We start from the raw sequence: 22,394 nt of genomic DNA on the forward strand, positions 1-22,394 counted from the left end.
CCAGACTTCAAGATTTATTGAATGTAGTTGGGAAGCCAAACCATTGGAGAGGTGCTTTCTGACGGGTGATCAAACCTGCAAAATATTATTGAATACTTGGTCACGAGTCAGTTTGTATTTTGGTTTAGAATTGTAACTTGTTCTTACAACCGTGAACATAATATGCAGTAACTAACAAACCTTGATATTAACTTTGTGTTTCTTTTGTGTTTTTTTCCCTCTGTATAGACCCTAATGTTCTTAATTAGAGACTGGAGTTATCCTTATGAACATTCGTATGGTTTGGAAGGGGGAAGAAAGTTTCTAGAAAAGAGGTTGCAGGTACTTGAGTTAAAAGAACCTTGTACACACTAATATGTAACTTTTGGTGTGGTATATAGTAAGTGTATTGCCATATGCATTTCAGGAATAATGAACTGAGCCTTACTTGTTCAAGTTATGGATTTGGCAGTAACTAATTATAAAGTAAGAGGAAGTTACTATACAGCAGGAAATTTCAAATGGAGAAACTGGAACTTGACCTCTGAGCAGATAGAAAAGTTTTATTGTGAGGAAGGGTGTTAGCTTTCTATAGATATTGTACAGATATTGCATAATTCCCCTATTTCAATGGCTTCTGAGTGATTTTGTTAGAACATAAGAAATTTCATACTGGGTCAGACCATGAGTCCATCAAGCCCAGCATCCTGTTTCCAACAGTGGCCAATCCAAGTCAAAAGTACCTGGCAAGTACCCAAGCATTAAATAGATCTCAAGCTACTATTCCTTATTGATGTATAGCAGTTTATGGATTAATCCTCTAGGAACTTATCCAAACCTTTTTTAAACCCAGTTACACTAACTTCCATAACCACATCCTCTGGCAGTGAATTCCAGAGCTTAACTATGTGCTGAGTGAGAGAGAATTTTCTTCTATTTGTTTTAAATGAGCTACTTGCTAACTTCATGGAGTACCCCCTAGTGCTTTTGTTATCTGAGAGAGTAAATAACTGATTTACATTAACCTGTTCCTTTCATGATTTTGTAGACCTCTATCATATCCCCCCTCAGTAGTCTCTTCTGCAAACTGAACAGCCCTAACCTCTGTTTAAAAGATGTCCATAAACCAAAAAACACTATTGAAAACAGTATAGCAGTGCTGGATCTCTTAGTGGACTGTGAGGGTGTTTTTGCTTTTTCATAAAGTTGTCTGAGAAGTATCAAATGTGATTGGTTAACTGGACATTTATCATAATTTGTGGGGGGGAAGCAGGGCTTGGCAAATTCCTCCTGTACCTTTTTGGACTTCGGGCTATGTTGCTATGATCATTCATTTGCAACTACCGAGAGGTGAGATTTCCCCTATTTCATATCTTTTTCAATTCGCTTATCCCAGTCATCGCAACCACAGGTTTTGGCTGAGGGCCATGTGCCAGGGCTCCTGCTAGAGCCTTGCAGTCCAGCAACTACGTGTCAGTGTTGTGCAAAGACAGATTCCTCCACAGCCACTCACCCTAGAGTCTGTGAAGGCTGCCTGTACAGCATTTAGTATAGTTCTAAATAGATCAGGAGTGGGCAACTCCGGTCCTAAGGTGTCCATAAATAGGTCTTGTGTTCAGGATAATCCACCGTGAAAATGCATGAGAAGTGATACACACAATAGAGGCAATGATGCAGAGATACATCTATTTTTATTTTCAGATTCATAAATTGCCTCTTCCCTATGATGCTACAAAGTGTGAACAATACAAAAACACTTAAAACAGCAACAAAACATTCAATAAAATTACTTAATGGCTTTTGAGAGAAGCTAAGTTTTACTTTGGCTTTCAGAATGTGAAATAATCAGCTGGTCTAAGAGTCAAAGCACAGTCTTCCTCAAATAGATCCAGCACTTAAATCTTGAGTAAAACCTATGAGGAACAAAGGACCCAGCTAGGCTGATAATAGGATATAACATCTTCTAGGTATTATGGGGCACAGTCAATGGGACATTCTAACTTGAATTCACTTCTGTGAAAAAGCAACCAGTATCATAGATCTTAATGTTGGCAGGCAGGAAGCTGTATTTTGGATCATCTGAAGTCTGTGAATTTGATATTTAGGAAGAGCAACTAACAAAGTTATAGTAGTCCGTGCATGTTGTGACAAGTGTCTGTATTAAAGTGGAGGGAGGGAGGAATATAATGGAGGGGTGGTTTTGGGCTTTGGAGGGAGGAATAGAATGTAGGGGTGGTTTGGGGTTTTGAGAGAAGGGATGGGAGTTAAATGGACTAGGAAGAGAAAAATGAACATAAGAGTTTTACAAAAATATGCTGTATGTAATCAGATATATATATTGTAATGTTCATTATTGTATGTTTTTTAAAAAATAAAAACAGATTTATCATAAAGTGCAAAGGTAATCTTTGTCCAGGTAGGAACACACATTTATTGTGATATTCTGAAAACCAGATGTGCTTCTGGCACTCTAGGATCAAAGTTGCCTACTCCTGAACTAGATGAATGGACAGCTTCATAACCAATAGCACAAAAAATTGCCCTGCTTGAGCATTTGTGCTCTTATTGGTGTTTGACAAAGTAACCACAGAGGCTTCTGGCAATGCTGTGGCACATTAGTTGTGCATGCAGAACATGGCAAGCTTATTTAACTGTAGTATAGAGTTGGAAACCCGCCTAAATGTCTGGAACAAGTGTTATGCCTTTTTTCCCATTTTATCTATACAAGCTGATCTTTTCTTTCTTTCTTTTTTTTTTTTTTTTTTAAATTTAAATTTCCTAGCGTGTAGCAGATGGACTCAGGACCAATGGGTATAGTATACTCCTGATAGCAGTTGGAGACGGATCAGATTTCAATCTGATGTCAGCCCTAGTACATATACCCCTGCAGGAAGTGCAGCTCTTCAGTATTTTCCGTCTCCATAGCAGTTAGGGACTACCTGCACGCTCTTACAGCATTAGAGCAAATTCAGCGGAGAAAAAAATCCTAAATTCAGAAGAAAACTTACCTCTACAGACAAGCCTCGCTCTTCTGCGGTGATACCCTCTGGTCCCTCCCCCAGTTGAGAATTTCCGAGGTGATTTCTGTGGTCCCTCTGAGGTAAGCCTCGATCCGGCGGCCGATCCTCGGCAGGGACCTAGCCCCTGACTTCAGGCGCAGCTGAGAGGCAGCGGGTGCATCCTCGAGCACGGCGGTGAAGGTATTTGCCCTCTCCCCCCGCAGCCGGAGACCGCCCGGAACGAAACCGGGAAGCGCCGAAGACAAGGTAAGGTAGAAATCTTCTCCTAAGACTCCGGTCTCCGAGGTTCAAGGAGTCTCACAGGTCGCCGGCTGAGACCAGTGCCACCGAGTTGATCCACCCTAGCAGGGCCAGGCCCCGGTTAGATTCAAGGGTCCTCCCTCGTGGAGACCCTCCGAGGTGGTCGCCATATTGCCTGCGTGGTCGCTGTCTCCATTTTGGCCCTATTCACCACTCTGTCCGTCGCCTCCACCCGGGCGCACAAGGCTCGCTAGGTACACAAACGTACATGTGCGCATAAGGTACACGCACAAGTGCCATGCACATAAGGTTACATGCACAAGTGCCGTGCGCATAAGCTCCGCGCGCAGCACGCGCTCACTAGGCCGGGCGCATAACTGCGGCTTAGGCGCACACCTGCGCACACAACCCGCATGCACATCTTCGCACTTAAGCGCATAAAGATTTACGCACCTATATCCGTGGCACCACTGGAAACGGAGATCAAGGCTCAAGGCCTCTGCCCAGCATGCCATATCAGAGCCGCACAAAACAAAGAGGCCAATGCCCTGTGCGTCCAGTGCGAGGAGGCCCTGGGAGATCCAGCCCAGGGCCAGTCCCACCCAGGGCTGAGTACTAGCTCCTCGATGAGTACCCCGGACCCAGCAAATTCCAGCGGGACTCCCCCTCAAACTGGGATCCCCAGGGACTCGGCGCCCCCTAGCTTGGACCCAGCATCCATCTCATGGGTGGAATTCTTCAAAGGCCTAGACACCTTCATTCAAATGCAGATGGAGCCTCCGGCAAAACAGCCACAGCCTCCACCAGAAGACCTTCATGTCCCAGGCCCCTCTAGGCTCAGACAAATGTTTCAACCGCCCAGAAGTCCCACCTACGGGGACACTGATAACTCTGAAGAGGAATCAGAGCCCCTAGAAGAGGGGGAACTCTCCCCGGGGACAGAGCCTCTCTGGACCATGAGACGCTTCTTCACCAAGGATGAGCTCCCAGACCTGGTCACGCACAGCCTGAAGGAGCTTGCTATCCCGGGCACAAGCGCTTCAGAGGAACCTAAGACTAATCCCCTGCTAGAGGGACTCCACCAGACTTCCCGCCATTTCCCTCTGTTACAAGCCGTTCAGCAGCTAATTGACCTGGAATGGAGTGCTCCAGAGTCCTCATTCAAAGGAGGACGGGCTATGGCAGCCATGTACCCTCTGGGCCCGGTGGCCAAAGACCTTCTGACATGCCTAAAAGTGGATGCCATGGTCTGAGTGGTCTCAAAGCGCACCACCATCCCAGTGGAGGGAGGTGCAGCACTCAGAGGTGCTCATGACCTATGTCTGGAATCCATCCTCAAACAATCCTTTGTCGCCGCTATGTCCCTACAAATAGCGGCCTGCTGCGCCATGGTGACACGTGCCTGCCTATCACAGACCAGGAGCAAACCCCTGGGGAAGCCATGGAACCAGCAGTATCATTCCTTGTGGATGCTGCTTCCAATCTGGTGCGCACAGCGGCTAGTTGAGTGTCATCAGCTGTGGCAGCCAGTAGGCAACTCTGGCTCCGAAGCTGGTCAGCCGATGCATCATCCAAAATGCAACTCACAAGAATGCCCTTCAAGGGATCCCTCCTGTTCGGCAGCGAACCAGAGAAACTGGCTAACAAATTGGGAGAGTCCCCATTGCCGCGACTACCGAAGGACAGGAATAAAACACCAACGCCCCTTCCCCCGATCTTCCAGGGGCAGAGGTTCGCAGCGCTTCAATCCATACAGAAACTCTTATCACGCGCCTCGTCCTACAGGCAGGAACCAGTCCTTTTGGAACAAGCACAACAAAAGGGGAACCAGCTCGGGCCCCGGCCCCAGCCACACCCCACAATGAGATTCGGCTGACCCATCCAAAGGAAGAAGCCATAGGGGGCAGACTTACCCTATTCTACCAAAGATGGGTCGAGATAACTTCGGACAAGTGGGTCCTAACCATCATTCCAGAGGGGGTACTACCTGGATTTCCTCCGAACCCCTCCGGACAAGTTCGTGGAATCCCCCTGCCACGACCCCTCCAAGAGGGTGGCAGTGGAGGCAACTAACCAGATTCCTGGCCCTAGAGGCCATAACTCCAGTGCCTCCGCCACAAATAAATACTGGACCACTATTCCATCTATTTTATCGTCCCCAAGAAAGAGGGAACGTTCAGGCCCATCCTGGACCTCAAGTCAGTCAACCGCCACCTGAGGATCCCCCGCTTCCGCATGGAAACCCTACACTCTGTAATAAGGGCGATACAACCGGGAGAATTCCTCACATCCCTGGATCTGTCGGAAGCCTACCTACACATTCCGATCCATCAAGAACATCAACGCTTCCTTCGCTTCAAAATCCTGGACCGTCACTACCAGTTCCGGGCATTACCCTGCGGGTTAGCCACAGCACCCCGGATGTTCACCAAGATAATAGTGGTGGTGGTGGCAACACTGAGGAAGGAAGGAAGGAATCCTCTTACACCCTTACCTAGACTGGTTGATCAGGGCGAAATCCCCAGAGGAAAGTCGCCAGGCAACCAGCAGAGTCCAGACCCTACTGGAGAGTCTCGGATGTGTGGTAAACACAAACAAGAGCTGTCTGCAACCCTCACAGACCCTTGAATACTTAGGAGTCCGATTCGAAACCAGGGAAGACAAGGTCATCCTGACACCAGCGAGGAGATTAAAACTGATGAGCCAGTTACGAACCGTGCTGAGCGAACATCGCCCCACAGCATGGGATTACCTACAAGTCCTCTATCTCATGGCATCCACGCTGGAAGTAGTACCATGGGCACGAGCTCATATGAGGCCCCTACAGCGCTCACATCTATCGCGATGGAGGCCACTGTCTCAGAACTACACCGTACATCTACCGCTCCCGGGCAAAGTTCAAACCCAACTACGGTGGTGGCTACAAGACAGCCACCTGAGCCAGGGAACAAGACTATCCTCACCGACCTGGATCCTGCTCACCACGGATGCCAGCTTACGAGGGTGGGGAGCACACTGCGAAGAGCTAACCGCCCAAGGGCAGTGGAACGCAGAAGAGTCAGGGTGGAACATCCATCGCCTAGAATCCAAGGCAGTCAGACTAGCCTGCCTACGGTTCGGTAACAGACTCTGAGACAAAGCGGTCAGGGTAATGTTGGACAACGCCACAACAGTGGCATACATCAACCATCAGGGAGGAACCAGAAGCCAACAGGTGTCCCTGGAAATAGACCCCCTAATGTCATGGGCGGAAGGGAATCTCCAGGAGATCTCTGCCGTCCACATCGCCAAGAAAGACAACATCACGGCAGATTACCTCAGCAGAGAAAGTCTAGATCCAGGAGAATGGAAGCTGTTGACCACAGCATTCCAACTGATAGTGAACCGTTGGGGAACACCAACCATGGACCTTCTGGCAAACCGGTCCAACGCCCAAGTACCCAGTTCAGCTGCAGACGGGAACCTCAGTCCCAAGGCATCGATAACTCTGGTTTAGACATGGCCACAGGGAGACTCTGCTATATGCCTTCCCACTGTGGCCCCTACTAGTCGCGATCATTCACAAGATAAGTCTTCACAGGGGACAGGTACTTCTTGTGGCCCCAGAATGGCCAAGAAGACCATGGTACGCAGACATGCGGAGATTACTGACAGGAAACCCCCTGCACTACCCCCACACAGAGACCTGCTCCAACAGGGAGCTATCCTCCACGAGGACCCTACTCTATTCTCTCTTATGGTCTGGCCATTGAGAGGGCTCGCCTGAGAGAGAGCGGATACTCGGGAGCTGTAATCGACACCCTACTCTGAGCAAACAAATTCTCCACACTCTAATGTATGGAGAGTATTCGAAGCCTGTTGTGAGGACCACATCATACCTCGCTCAGTCAAAATCCCCGCAGTCTTGAAATTCCTACAGAATGGCTACGGAAGGGATTGTCCCTCAACTCCATCAAGGTACAGGTGGCCGCATTATCATGCTAAGGCGCCAAGAGCGAGGGTGGCAGCATAGCCTCTCACCCGGATGTCTCCCGCTTCCTGAAAGGAGTTAAACACATCTGACCACCCCTAAAGTGGCCAGTGTGAGCCGTTCCTCAGGCTCACCCGCAGAACTATCCAGTTGCACACGGTTCCCTCGTTCCTCCCCAAAGAGGTGTCTCACTTCCACCTTAACCAAACCATCTCGCTACCATCGCCAGATGAACATAAGAATTCGGAAGAGGCCAAAAGTCTACACCACCTCAACATCGGCAGACTCCTGGCCAGATATCTGGAGTTGTCTGAATCCATATGAAAGACAGACCACCTGTTCGTCCTTCACAGCGGGAAGAAGCAAGGGGAAGCGGCCTCACGAGCAACCATAGCCCTCTGGTTCAAGGAAGTCATCGAGGCGGCCTACATAGAAGCAGGCAAGCCGCCGCCTCTACAAATCAAGGCCCATTCTACTAGGGCCCAGGCAGTGTCTTGGGCAGAAACCAAAATGCTGTCACCCACCGAGATCTGCAGGGCGGCGACATGGTCCTCCATCCACACCTTTTCCAGGTTTTACCGCCTGGATGCTCAGGCTCGGGAGGACACAACATTCGCAAGAACAATACTAAGTGGGTCACGGGCAGCCTCCCACCCGGTTCGGGAGTAGCTTTTATACATCCCATTGGTCCTGAGTCCATCTGCTACATGCTAGGAAATAGAGAAATTACTTACCTGATAATTTCATTTTCCTTAGTGTAGACAGATGGACTCAGCATCCCACCCACGGCTGCCGTTACTCATGAAAGCCTCGGGGGGGGGGGGGGGGACAGCTCCGAGAGCAAGGGAATCAAGGATAAGCCATGCTTTCCTTCATCTAGGGCACCCACCCTACCGGGTGTCGACATTTCCCAGTTGAGGGCATTGGCAGTCTCCAGCTATAGCCAATTCAACCGATTCAAGTTAATCAATTTATTCAAGTTATGAAGTTACACAAGTTATTCAAATTAGTCAGTCACACATATATCCACAATGTTATTCGAGGAGAATACTGAAGAGCTGCACTTCCTGCAGGGGTATATGTACTAGGGCTGACGTCAGATTGAAATCTGATCTGTCTCCAACTGCTATCAGGAGTACACTATAACCATTGGTCCTGAGTCCATCTGTCTACACTAAGGAAAATGAAATTATCAGGTAAGTAATTTCTCCATTTTTCTCACAGGACGAGCAGGATGTTAGTCCTCACATATGGGTGACATCATCAGGATGGAGCCCAATCACTGAACACTTTTGTCAAAGCTTCTAGAACTTTGACTGGCACCTACTGGGCATGGCCAACATAGTACCAATCCTGCATCCAGCAGGGGTCCCCCTTCAGTCTTCTTTTTTCTGCGCAGCAGTAGCCATGCGGGTTAAGGAATTCTTCAGAGATTCCTGACAGGAATGTTTCCTCACGGAACTTCTTCAAAAACTGTCAAACACTTTACCCCACAGGGGTCCCCTTATCGATATCTTTGCTCCACGGTTGAACGATAAGGTTTTTTTTTGTTTTTTTTACCTGCTTGCGGTCGATTCCCGTCAAGTTTTTCCCTCATGGCCTACTGGCCATTGTCCGCACCGCAGCTAAATTTTGTCGAGGCCATGGTGTCTGGTTTCCGTCAATGCCCTGACTGCACTCAAACGATGTCCATCACTGACCCTCACACAGTCTGTGTGATGTGTTTGGAGTCAAACCATGATGTCCTTACTTGCATGTGCCCAAATGACACCAAAGGGTCGCAAGGCTCGGCTGGAGAAGATGGGACTCCTCTTTCGGCCAAAAACCCTGACTGCATAGATAGCTTCAACATCATCTGAACCAGTGCAGTCTACATCGCGCCAGCACCGGGAAACCGCTGCTGCCAGACCGGCTTAGACTCCGCGGGTATCGACCCACCTCTGTTCCTCCTCAGGAGAAAGACCGAGGAGAACATCGAGAAAAACATACCCCGCGATCGGAAAGCTCAGGCCACCGATACAGGCAAGCCCTTGGCATAGACGTCATCTGAGCCACCGACAAAGAAGTCCTGAACAGAAAGGGCATCATCCTCTTCTGTCTCTGGGTCACCGAGGCATTCCCCACCTGGACAGGTGCTGGGATCTGCAATTCCCACCTTCACCGGTGGACCCTCCGGCTACGCCAGTGCTGCCTTCTACTCCGGAACCAGGTATCCATGCCCCAGGTTTCTCACAGGACAAGCAGGATGGTAGTCCTCACACATGGGTGACATCACAGGATGGACCCCAATCACAGAACACTTTTGTCAAAGTTTCTAGAACTTTGACTGGCACCTACTGGGCATGCCCAGCATGGCACTGAACCTGCAGCCAGCAGGGGTACCCCTTCAGTCTTCTTTTTTCCACGCAGCTGTAGCCACGCGGGTTAAGGAGCTCCACAGAGATTCCTGACAGGAATTTTCCTCACGGAATTACTAAAAACTTTCATACCCCACAGGGGTCCCTCCTTTGAATTTTTTACTCCGCGGTACTCCGGTAAGTTTTTACCCGTTTTCGGTCGATTCTGTTGAGTTTGGCCCTCGCGGTCTACTGGCCGTTGACCGTACCGTGGTTAAATTTTTCAAACGTCATGGCGTCAGCGTTCAGTCTGTGCCCGGAATGTACTCGCACCATGTCCATAACAGACCCGCATAAAGTCTGTGTAATGTGTCTCGGGTGCGAGCATGATGTCCTGACTTGCACCAAATGTGCCTTAATGACACCAAAAGGTCGCAAGGCCAGAATGGAGAGAGTGGAACTTCTCTTCCGTTCTCAAACTCTGACACCGTCTATTGCATCAACGTCGTCTGAACCGGCACCGTCCACTTCGCACCAGAATTCGCCTAGGATTCTATTCCCTGTACTTTCTAATCCCCAAAAAATCAGGTGGCGTTCGTCCAATTCTGGACCTATGCGCCCTCAACAAGTACCTCCACTGAGAAAAGTTCAAGATGGTGACCTTGGGTTCCCTCCTTCCTTTTCTGCAAAAAGGAGACTGGCTCTGCTCTCTCGATCTCCACGACGCATACACACACATTGCGATAAATCCATCTCATCGCAGGTTCCTGAGATTTCTGGTAGGCCCCAAGCACTATCGGTACTGAGTGCTACCATTCGGCCTGGCATCTGCACCACGAGTCTTCAGCAAGGGCCTCGTAGTAGTAGCATCCTTCCTCAGGACTCAAGGTGTTCACGTCTACCCCTATCTAGACGATTGGTTGATCAGGGCTCCCACTCAGCATGCTGCTCTGTCGTCCTTACGTCTTACTTTACACACTCTGTTTTCGCTAGGATTTCTCAACTACGCGAAATCCTGCTTAGTCCCATCTCAAAAGTTATCATTCATAGGGGCAGACTTGGACATCTTGCAGGCAAAGGCATTTCTGCCTCGACAGCGAGCTCTCACTCTCATCTCTCTCGCACACCAGCTACAATCTCAGCACCGCACGACTGCACACCACTTCCTCATCCTGCTAGGACACATGGCGTCCTCAGTACAGGCCATGAGAGTCATGCAGTAGACTCTAAGGTCACAATGGACTCAGTCCGTCCAATCTCTATCGACCATTGTCCACATCACCAACTCACTTCGTCAGTCTCTAGCCTGGTGGCAAAATCAGATCAATCTCCTCCAAGGCCTGCCCTTCCAGGCTCCAGACCCTCAAATAATTCTCACCACCGATGCTTCCAACCTCGGCTGGGGAGCCCATGTGGCCGATTTGCAGACACAAGGAACTTGGTCTCCAGAGGAAGCCAAACACCAAATCAATTTCCTGGAGCTGCGAGCCATCAGATATGCCCTCAGGGTATTTCAGGATCAACTTTCCAACCAGGTCATCCTCATTCAGATGGACAACCAGGTGGCCATGTGGTACATCAACAAACAGGGAGGGGACGGGCTCCTACCTACTGTGTCAGGAGGCTGGACAGATATGGGCAGAGGCCCTCTCCCAGTCGATGTACCTCAGGGCCACCTACTTACCGGGAGTGGACAATGTGTTGGCGGACAAGCTGAGTCGCGCCTTTCAACCGCATGAGTGGTCCCTCAACCCCACTGTAGCAGACTCAATATTCCAACGTTGGGGTTACCCCCACATAGATCTCTTTGCGTCACCTCAGAACTGCAAAGTAGAGAACCTTTGCTCTCTCACTCGCAGCCAACGCTCTCAGCCAAGAGATGCATTCTCCCTCTCATAGGCAACAGGTCTCCTGTGTGCATTCCCTCCACTTCTCTCGAAGACTCTTGTGAAGTTACGTCAGGACAAGGGACGCATGATCCTGATAGCACCTCACTGGCCTCGCCAAGTGTGGTTTCCAATACTTCAGGACCTCTCCATTCACAGGCACATTCCTTTGGGAAAGGACCCACTTCTGATCACTCAGAACGACTGGTGCCTACTCCACCCCAATCTTCAGGCCTTGTCTGTGATGGCCTGGATATTGAAAGGTTAATTCTTCAGCCACTTAACCTTTTGGAGCCAGTTTCCCGTGTCCTGATTGCTTCACGGAAGCCTTCCAGGAGAAAGTCTTACCTCTACAAATAGAATCCGTTTAAATCATGGTGTTTTTCTCAATCCCTTAATCCCTTTACCTGTTCCACCACGAAGTTTCTAGACTCTCTCTGGCACTTGTCAGAATCAGGTCTAAAAACCTCCTCCGTCAGAATGCTTGACAGTGCGGTAGCCGCCTTTTTTTTGAATTCTTTATTTATAACTTTTGCATATTACAATAACTAAAGATATACAAGGTACATTATCTTTGACAGATCATCTATAATCACAAAGGAAATATCTTTCAATCCAGGAAATTTAACATTTACAAATCATGTCAAAGAAAATAGTGCTTAAGGCAATATTAAGCTAATTCCTCAAATATTGGAACGGTTCTTATTAAATATCATATAAGGAAAATACACAATTAAGACTCAATTTTCATTCATTAACTGGCTCTTTTTCTCAGAGAAGATTCTTGAGATCGTCTGGGTCTAAAAAGGAATAATTCTTGCCATCTAGCTTTACTATACATTTGCAAGGATATCTTAAACTAAAGTATCCACCCTTTTCTATTACTCCCTTTCTATACTGCAAAAAATTTTTCCTCCTTATCTGTGTAGATCTTATTAAATCCGGATATATCCAAATTTTTTGGCCATAAAATGTTAAAGACCTATTACGAAAGAAGGTTCTCATTTGCTTTCTCTACTGACAGGGACTGTCAGTAGAGAAAGCAAATTGGACGAGAAGAGTTGCCCTAACGGTAGCCGCCTTTCATAGAGGTGTCTGGGATGTTTCTATTTCAGTACAACCCCTCGTAACAGTTTTCTGAAGGGCTTGCTTGACCTCAAGCCTCCTCTGCGCCCTCTGGCTCCTTCTTGGGACCTCAATCTGGTTTTGGGTCGGCTCATGAAACCACCATTCAAGCCTCTCCAATCCTGTGATCTTCGCTATCTCACATGGAAAATGATCTTTCTTTTGGCAATAACATCTGCTTGCAGAGTTAGTGAGTTACAGGCCCTAGTTACCTATCCGCCTTACACTAAACGTCTGCAGGACCGGGCAGTACTCCGCACTCTCCGTAAGTTCTTACCAGGGTAGTATCTGACTTCACATCAATCAATCCATTATACTACCTACCTTCTTTCCCAGGCCCCACTCCAATCCAGGAGAACAAGCTCTGCATACCCTTGACTGTAAACGGGCTCTAGCATTCTGTCTAGAACGTACAGCTGCCCACAGGGAAAGCACTCAATTGTTTGTCTCGTTCCATTCAATCAAATTGGGGCAGCCTGTGGGTAAGCAGACTCTCTCCTCCTGGTTAGCAGACTGCATATCTTTTTGCTATCAGCAAGCAGGCATTCCACTTCAAGACCGTGTTAAAGCACACTCTGTGAGGGCCATGGCGACTTCAGTAGCACACCTACGCTCTGTGCTGCTTCCTGACATTTGCAGGGCTGCTACCTGGAGTTCTCTCCATACCTTTACAGCCCATTATTGCTTAGACAAAGCTGGAAGACAAGATTCCATCTTCGGGCAATCTGTCTTGCGCAACCTTTTTGCAACTTGACGTACCAACACCCTTTCACCTGCCTGTTAGGGTTCAGGATGCCCTCTACCAAATTTCACCCCAGTCCTAGTGCCTATTGCACATCTGGGTACTTTTGGTGCATTTCTCTGACATCCTCAGCTTGGTACTCACCCATATGTGAGGACTACCATCCTGCTTGTCCTGTGAGAAAGCAAATGTTGCTTACCTGTAACATTTGTTCTCACAGGATAGCAGGATGTTAGTCCTCACGAAACCCGCCCACCACCCCTTGGTGTTGGGTTCGATTATGATTTATTATTTTATTTTTGCATGTACTTTTACTATAAGATAAGACTGAACGGGACTCCTGCTGGTTGCAGGTTTCGTGCCATGCTGGGCATGCCCAGAAGGTGCCAGTCAAAGTTCTAGAAACTTTGACAAAAGTGTTCCGTGCTTGGGCTCCATCCTGTAATGTCACCCAAATGTGAGGACTAACATCCTGCTGTCCTGTGAGAACACCTGTTACAGGTAAGCAACATTTGCTTTCCTTGAGGAATTGGATCAGATTTTATTTATTTAAAATCTTTTCTATACCGTCGTTTAGTAATGCACCATCACAACTGTTTACATAGAGGCACATACTTTTTGTAATCAAACTAAATATATCTATGAAAGTGCCATTACAGTGTCGGTACATGTTTATATAATATAAGGTATAGGATGTTCTGGAAACATATGGGCTCCATCCTGATGATGTCACCCATCTGTGAGGACTAACATCCTGCTGGCCCGAGAACACCTGTTACAGGTAAGCAACTCTGCTTTCCCAGATTTGGGTGTGGAAAGCAACAGCATCTTTCTGTATAACTGTTAAATAAAACCAGTAATGCACTGACCAGATCTTTTTCAGAAATAGTTTCGGTAGGAGTTGCTACTTTCTGCCAATGAGCTGCAACTTTCTGCCTAGCCACACATAATATTTATTTATTTTATTTAAATTTATGTTCCTAATATATGATTTAACTCCCTCCCAGCAGGCGGCCACGATTGCAGGTAGACAGGAGACAAACTTCAGGGATAAAGGGGATTTTCAAATTTGACACCTGGGAGAGCACTCCTTCAATCCACCTTCATAAGAGTGCAATCCTAGGCATGACCACCACACATGGAAAAACATGCTCTCCAAATTGCATTGTTCCATCAGTTACTGTCACGAGATGGATAAATCTTACTTAGTTTAGCTGGCAAAAGGTACCAGCGATACATCAGCTTGTAATTGCTTTTAATAATGTTAGCTGAAATAGAACTTTTAGCCATGTTCATATAGTAGCGGATCAATTGTTGCTCAGCCAAGTATGCCCCCAATCTCTCTCCCACTTCCTCTGATGTGGACTAGGAGATCTGCTAGCTGACCCCAACCAATTATAAATCTTAGAAGTAAAACCTTTACTTACAGCGTGATTAAAACACATTTCTTCACTCAGTCAACTCTCTAGCCACCTGATGACTTAATGACCCATCAGTAAGACAGTATTGTAACTGGAGATAATGAAAGTATTCAGTGTCAGGGAGATTATATTTCAATTGTATATCCGAGAAATAAAGCATCTTTAAATTATCTATTGCTGCCCACAGCACCAGATTCCTCTTTGAGCCCATCTTTTGAATATATTTCCCAAATTGGTCACCATATACTCTTTTATATAGCCCCAGTGGTAACAGCGGAGATATAGATTCATGCCCCGTCAAACTAGGTCTCCATCTTTCTCACAGGACAAGCAGGATGGTTGTCCTCACAAATGGGTGACATCGAGGATGGAGCCCACCACGGAAAACTTCTGTCAAAGTTTAAACAGAACTTTGACTGGCCCCTACTGGGCATGCCCAGCAAGGCACTGACCCTGCAGCCAGCAGGGGTCTCCCTTCAGTCTTCTTTTTTCCGCGCAGCAGTTGCCACGCGGTGAAGGAGCTCTCTTACCACGTTCCTGACAGGAATTCGGTATTTTTCTTTCCGAAGAAAATTTGCCCCTCAGGGGTCTCCCTTCGACAAATTTTTGTCACCTCCGCGGAAACCGGTAAGTTTTTTGCCTTTTTCTTCGACTACCGTCGAATTTGGCCCTTGAGGCCTGTTGGCAATTACCGAGCCCGCGACTAAATTTGGCCTTAAGCCATGGCGACGGGGTTCCGTCGATGCCCGGATTGTACCCGGACTATGTCAATCACAGACCCCCATAGGGTTTGTGTTTTGTGTTTGGGTAGTGAGCATGATGTCCTGACTTGCACCAAATGTGCCCTAATGACACCTAAGGGTCGCAAGGCCAGGATGGAGAAGATGGGGCTCCTCTTCCATGCACCCACCCCAACGCCATCGATAGCATCGACGTCATCGGAACCGGCACCGTCGAAGTTGCACCACCATCGTCAACCCTCCGGTGACCGTCCACCATCGATGACTTCTCGGCCGTCGACTCCTGTCCCCTCCCCGGATGGGCGAGGAGACCGGAAGGACAAGCATCGCCATCGACGGCACAAGTCTCGGCCTGTCGAGGATCCACAGTCATCGACCTCTGAACAAGCCGAGCCACCGACTAAGAGGCCTCGATCAGACTTGGCACCGTCCACGTCTCGTTCGCAGGCATCGAGGAAACCCTCACCCTCTAGGGGTGTGGGAGCCGTGATCCCACCGGTTACGGTGGTCCCTCCGGCTCTGCCTCAGCCTCCCTCTCCCGTCGAGCCGGGTATTGTTACCCCTGGTCTCCGGGCAGAACTGGACCGGCTGGTCCAGGAGGCCATCGAGAAAGCGATGCAAAGATTCCAACCTCCATTGGCACCGTCTCCGGCACCGATTCCGGCACCGCCACCGGCATCGACCCCGGCACCGACTCCGCCACCGAGAAAGGAAACCGACCACCGAACCTTTGGTGGAAGCGCTGGCACCGCTACTACAACGTATGGAGGCACTTGTACATGCCCTTCCATCGATGATTCCAGTAGCACCGACAGCGCCATCGTCTCCGACTGGATTTTCATCGGCGGGAGAAACACCGTTCCTGATTCCCCCTTCCGGGGTGGTCCCATCGGTGCCTTCTCGAATATCTCCACCGATTTATCCTTTGGCTCCATCGGTTCCAAGACCGGCACCGACTCCATCGGCAGCACCGAAACCCTCGATGCCGTTCCCAGTACCGATTGTACCACCGGTTCCTCCAAGGTTTCCTTCGATGCCTTTGGATCCTCAACCAGGTCCATCGGGGCTTCAACCCCCAAGTGATCCCTATGATACCTGGGGTGATGATACATCTTCTGACACAGATTTACCATCACCGCCTTCTCCTACAGAGAGTAGAAAAAGATCTCCTCCAGAGGATCTCTCCTTTATTAATTTTGTAAAGGAGATGTCCGAAATTGTACCTTTTCAGCTGCAATCTGAGACCGATGACAGACACCAAATGATGGAACTGCTTCAATTTTTGGATGCTCCAAAAATCATCGCTTCCATCCCCATTCACCAGGTGTTTCTCGATCTCTTAAAGAAAAACTGGGAATCTCCTTCATCTGTATCACCAGTTAACAAAAAGGCTGACTCCACATACCTCGTCCAGTCAGCACCAGGCTTTCAAAAGCCTCAACTGGATCATCGCTCTGTTGTGGTTGAGTCCGCACAAAGAAAGGCCAAGCGTCTAAAGCCACACTCCTCCGCTCCACCGGTCAAGGACAATAAATTCCTGGACAGTGTGGGACGGAAAGTGTACCATGGAGCTATGCTGATTTCTCGCATAGCCTCATATCAACTCTACATGACGCAATATAACAGAGCCATCCTAAAACAGATGCAAGATTTTGCTGACACATTACCTGACCAATACCAGCCACAGCTTCAGGCCCTTCTTAACAAAGGGTTTGAAGCGGGGAAGCACGAGATCAGAACGGCTTATGACATCTTCGATGCCTCCACAAAGGTTTCAGCTACTGCCATCTCGGCCAGACGTTGGGCTTGGTTAAAGTCATCCAACCTTCGCCCAGAGGTCCAGGATCGTTTAGGCGGATTTACCCTGCTTAGGGGACAATTTGTTTGGAGAACAAATTCAGCAAATAGTAGCTGAATTGAAAGATCACCACGAGACGTTGAAACAACTTTCTTCTGTTCCGTCTGAGGTTTCCTCCAAACAACCACTTAAGAAGGACTCTAAGAAGTCGTTCTTTCGGCCACGCTGTTACTACCCTCCATCGGCCAGGCCTCGTCCAGCTCGATCCTCTACTAGGCCTCAGCCGCGTCAGCCTAGGAAACAAAGGCCTACTGTAGCCCCTCCTCCCGGGCCTGCGGCTGGCCTTTGACTCCCCTGTAGGGAACACATGCCAAACCCCTCTTCCAGACATTCCTGTAGGAGGTCGACTGTACCATTTTCTACAACCTTGGTTGTAGATCACCTCAGATCAGTGGGTGCTAACAATTATCGCACAGGGTTACCACCTCAACTTCATAACTCTTCCGGCAGACTCCCCGCCTCTTCAAGCGTGGAGTCTATCCACCCATTTGGCTCAATTACAACAGGAAGTATCTCTTCTTCTGCAATCAAATGCTATAGAACCCGTTCCTCCCTCTCAACGAGGCAAGGGATTCTATTCCAGATACTTCCTAATACCAAAGAAATCAGGGGGACTACGTCCCATTTTGGACCTTCGAGCCCTCAACAAATACCTTCAAAAAGAGAAGTTCAAAATGGTAACCCTAGGCACGCTGCTCCCCCTGCTACAAAGAGGGGATTGACTGTGCTCTCTCGACCTCAAGGACGCTTATACCCACATTGCGATCACACATTCCCATCGCAAATATCTGCGGTTTCTAGTAGGCCACGACCATTATCAATACCGTGTCCTACCTTTCGGTCTGGCTTCTGCCCCACGAGTCTTTACAAAATGTCTCGTAGTGGTAGCAGCATTCCTAAGGAAGGAAGGTGTCCACGTCTACCCCTACCTAGACGATTGGCTAATCAGGGCCTCCACCCAACAGATAGCTCAATCCTCCCTAAAATTGACAATTCAAACACTCCTTTCCTTAGGGTTTCTTGTCAATTACGAGAAATCTTGCTTAGTCCCGTCTCAAACCTTATCCTTCATTGGGGCAGACTTGGACACCTTACAGGCAAAGGCTTACCTTCCTCTTCAGAGGGTCCACACCCTAATATCCCTGGCTCGCCAGCTCCAGTCTCAGAACACTGCCACGGCTCGCCAGTTCCTCATTCTCCTAGGACACATGGCATCCTCGGTTCAAGTCACTCCCATGACCCATCTAGCCATGAGAGTAACACAATGGACTCTACGACACCAATGGATTCAAGCTTTTCAGCCTCTGTCCTCCATAGTCACAGTCACACAAGCGCTGCGCCTATCCTTAACCTGGTGGATGACTCAGGTCAACCTCCTTCAGGGCTTACCTTTTCTTCCACCGGATCTGCAAGTAATCCTAACCACCGACGCTTCTCACATCGGTTGGGGAGCCCATGTGGACGACTTTCAAACCCAGGGGTTATGGTCCAAACAGGAAGCCGAACACCAGATCAATTTCCTGGAACTTCGAGCAATCCGCTATGCGCTCCGAACTTTCAAAGATCATCTATTTCATCAGATAATCTTAATCCAGACGGACAACCAAGTGGCCATGTGGTACATAAACAAGCAGGGAGGCACAGGCTCCTTCCTTCTGTGTCAGGAAGCTGCGCAGATCTGGGCGGAAGCCCTCTCCCACTCCATGTACCTCAGAGCCACTTACCTGCCGGGAGTAGACAATGTATTGGCAGACCAGCTGAGCCGTGTCTTCCAACCACACGAGTGGTCACTCGATCCTCTGGTAGCGACCTCTCTTTCACAAGTGGGGTTCTCCCGCATAGACCTCTTGCGTCCCCTCAGAACCACAAGTGGACGATTACTGCTCTCTCATTCGGAGCCAGCACTCTCGGCCGAGGGATGCATTCTCCTCAAGTGGACAACAGGTCTGCTCTATGCATTCCCTCCACTCCCTCTTGTGTCAAAGACTCTCGTGAAGCTACGCCAGGACGTGAGAACCATGATCCTGATAGCACCTTACTGGCCACGCCAAGTATGGTTTCCAGTACTCCAGGATCTCTCCATCCGCAGGCACATTCCCTCTGGGAAAGGACCCGCATCTGCTCACTCAAAACGACGGATGCCTCCTCCATCCCCAACCTCCAAGCCTTGTCCCTGACGGGCATGGATGTTTGAAAGGTTAGTCTTCAAACCATTTAACCTTTCAGATTCCGTTTTCGGGTCCTGATAGCTTCACGAAAGCCTTCCACAAGAAATCTTACTCATACAAATGGAAAAGGTACACTTCCATGGTGCACTTCTTAGTCCCTTGATCCCCTTTCCTGTCCAATCTCCAAATTCTTGGACTATTTATGGCATCTCTCTGAATCAGGTCTTAAAACCTCTTCTATCAGAATGCATGTCAGTGCGGTAGCCGCCTTCCATAAGGGTATTGGGGGTAATCCTATTTCAGTACAACCCCTAGTAACACGCTTTCTTAAGGGCTTACTCCATCTAAAGCCCCCCTTGCGTCCTCCGGCCCCATCCTGGGACCTTAACCTGGTTCTTGGTCGTCTAATGAAACCTCCTTTCGAACCTCTGCACTCCTGTGACTTGAAATATCTCACTTGGAAAGTGTTATTCCTTTTGGCTGTTACTTCAGCTCGCAGGGTTAGTGAATTACAGGCCCTAGTTACCTATCCGCCTTACACTAAGCTCCTGCAGGACCGGGCGGTACTTCCGCACTCACCCTAAATTTTTACCTAAGGTAGTTTCGGAGTTTCATATCAATCAATCTATCGTACTACCTATCTTTTTTCCCAGGCCCCACTCCAACTCTGGAGAGCAGACCCTGCATACCCTAGACTGTAAACGGGCTTCTAGCTTTTTTACCTAGACCGTACAGTTTCCCACAGGAAGAGCACTCAATTATTCGTCTCTTTCCATCCTAATAAGTTGGGACAACCTGTGGGTAAGCAGGCTCTTTCTTCCTGGTTGGCGGACTGCATTTCTTTTTGCTATGAGCAAGCTGGCATTCCTTTTCAAGGACCGTGTTAAGCACACTCTGTGAGGGCCATGGCGACGTCAGTGGCACACCTTCGATCGGTGCCAGCTTCCTGACATCTGCAAAGCTGCAACCTGGAGTTCTCTCCATACTTTTGCAGCCCATTAATTGTTTGGACAAGGCTGGAAGACAGGACTCCATCTTCGGCCAGTCTGTCTTGCGTAACCTTTTTCCACCTGATGTCCCAACACCCTTCCACCTACCGGTAGGGTGCGGATGCCCTTTCCCAAATTTCTCCTCAGTTGTTGTGCCTGCTGCACACCTTTGGGTACATTTGGTGCAAGTCGGGACATCCTCAGCTCGGTACTCACCCATTGTGAGGACAAACCATCCTGCTTGTCCTGTGAGAAAGCAAATGTGCTTACCTGATGTAACAGGTGTTCTCACAGGACAGCAGGATGTTAGTCCTCACGAAACCCGCCCGCCTCCCCGCGGTTGTTGGGTTCGTTTTATTTTACTTTCTAGGCACTGCCTGTAGCTTTGAAAATCAGACTGAAGGGAGACCCTGCTGGCTGCAGGGTCAGTGCCTTGCTGGGCATGCCCAGTAGGGGCCAGTCAAAGTTCTGTTTAAACTTTGACAGAAGTTTTCCGTGGTGGGCTCCATCCCTCGATGTCACCCATTTGTGAGGACTAACATCCTGCGTGTCCTGTGAGAACACCTGTTACATCAGGTAAGCAACATTGCTTTCCAAAGTTTTAAGGTCAAGCCAGTAAAGGGATTGAGAAACGGGCTAAAGCCCCTTTTCGAAGTTAGCCCCCAAAGTCTAGCACACAGAGACTCTTCCTAAACTTCTACTTTCTCAATGTATATCCATTGTTTCTGGTAGGATCGTGAAGACCAATCCTATACACTCTCATTTGGGCCGCTTTGTAGTATTGTGAGAAGATGGGGACTGCCAAACCCCTCAATTGCTTAGGTCGAAATAGAGCCCTTCTAGCCACATGAATGAAAGACCTTTGTAGGCAAGGATTTCAGAAATTTAGCTGGTACCTGTATTGGAAGTGTCTGAAAAAGGTAGAGTACATTCATCTTAATAAATGCCACCCGTCCTAGCCAGGAAAAAGTATAGGGGGCCCAAATATCCAAGTCTTTAGAAGTCTGTGAAAATAATGGCAGATAATTTAATTTAAATAACTTTGTCCAATCTGCCCCCAACTGGATTCCTAAATATCTAATACTATGAGATGCCCATTTAAAGGGGAGATGTGCCTGTAATCTATGAGCCTGTTCCTCAGATAAACATTTAGGATTTCTGATTTAGACATGTTTACTTTAAAGCCCGAAATAGCACTAAATCTCTCGAGCTCCTGCATTAATATGAGCAGAGTCAACAGCGGGTCTGCTACCGAGAACAGGATATCATCCGCAAATAAGGATATTTTAAATTAGGAATCACCTATTCGAATCCCCTTGATGTCTTCATTAGTTCTTATCATGGTTGCCGATGGTTCCATAAACAGGGCAAAGAGTAGGGGCGAAAGTGGACAAACCCTGCCGAGTGTCTTCTACCCAGCTCAAAGGTATTGGAATATGAGCCGTTGACCTTAATGCAGGCTTTAGGGAGGCAATACATCGCCGTTCGAAAATTTTCCCCCCAGTTCTGAACTCCCCCAGTTTTTAAAACTGGCACAGTTTAAAAAGGAAGGGTTTATATTTTGTCTAAGCTGCTTATAGATTTAAAATTGTCAAGCAGTGCCAACCTATAGAAAGCTTCTTTATTGATGATCAAATGAAATGGCTTTAATGAAAATATTTTGCTTTGCATCTCTAATGATTAGGATGTTTGTACTTTTCTAAATGTAAAACTGGAAACTTCTCATTTTGTGTTAAAATTCTTTGCAATGTTTTGGTGCAAATCTTAGAATGGGTCAATTCTGAGTGTAAAAGCCTAGTCTTCATAAACACCCTTCATGAAATCTGATTACAGTAGATTCATATCTGTCTTAAGCCATATGCTTTTATTTTTCCAGGTGTCCATGTATTTCATTTAAATCAAACTGACTACTTTTCTTAT

General features: G+C 48.2%; 1 protein-coding gene across 1 annotated transcript in view; it reads left to right on the top strand.

Annotated features, from left to right (window-relative positions):
• Positions 1-22,394, top strand: part of ATL2 (atlastin GTPase 2) — a 476,945-nt gene that overhangs the window by 326,452 nt on the left and 128,099 nt on the right. Inside the window, 1 exon segment of the mRNA XM_029594487.1 lies at positions 229-321. Within this exon segment, the coding sequence (XP_029450347.1) occupies positions 229-321 (93 nt within the window).

Source organism: Rhinatrema bivittatum, chromosome 3 (assembly GCF_901001135.1).
Source record: "Rhinatrema bivittatum chromosome 3, aRhiBiv1.1, whole genome shotgun sequence".
NCBI classification, from domain to species: domain Eukaryota; kingdom Metazoa; phylum Chordata; class Amphibia; order Gymnophiona; family Rhinatrematidae; genus Rhinatrema; species Rhinatrema bivittatum.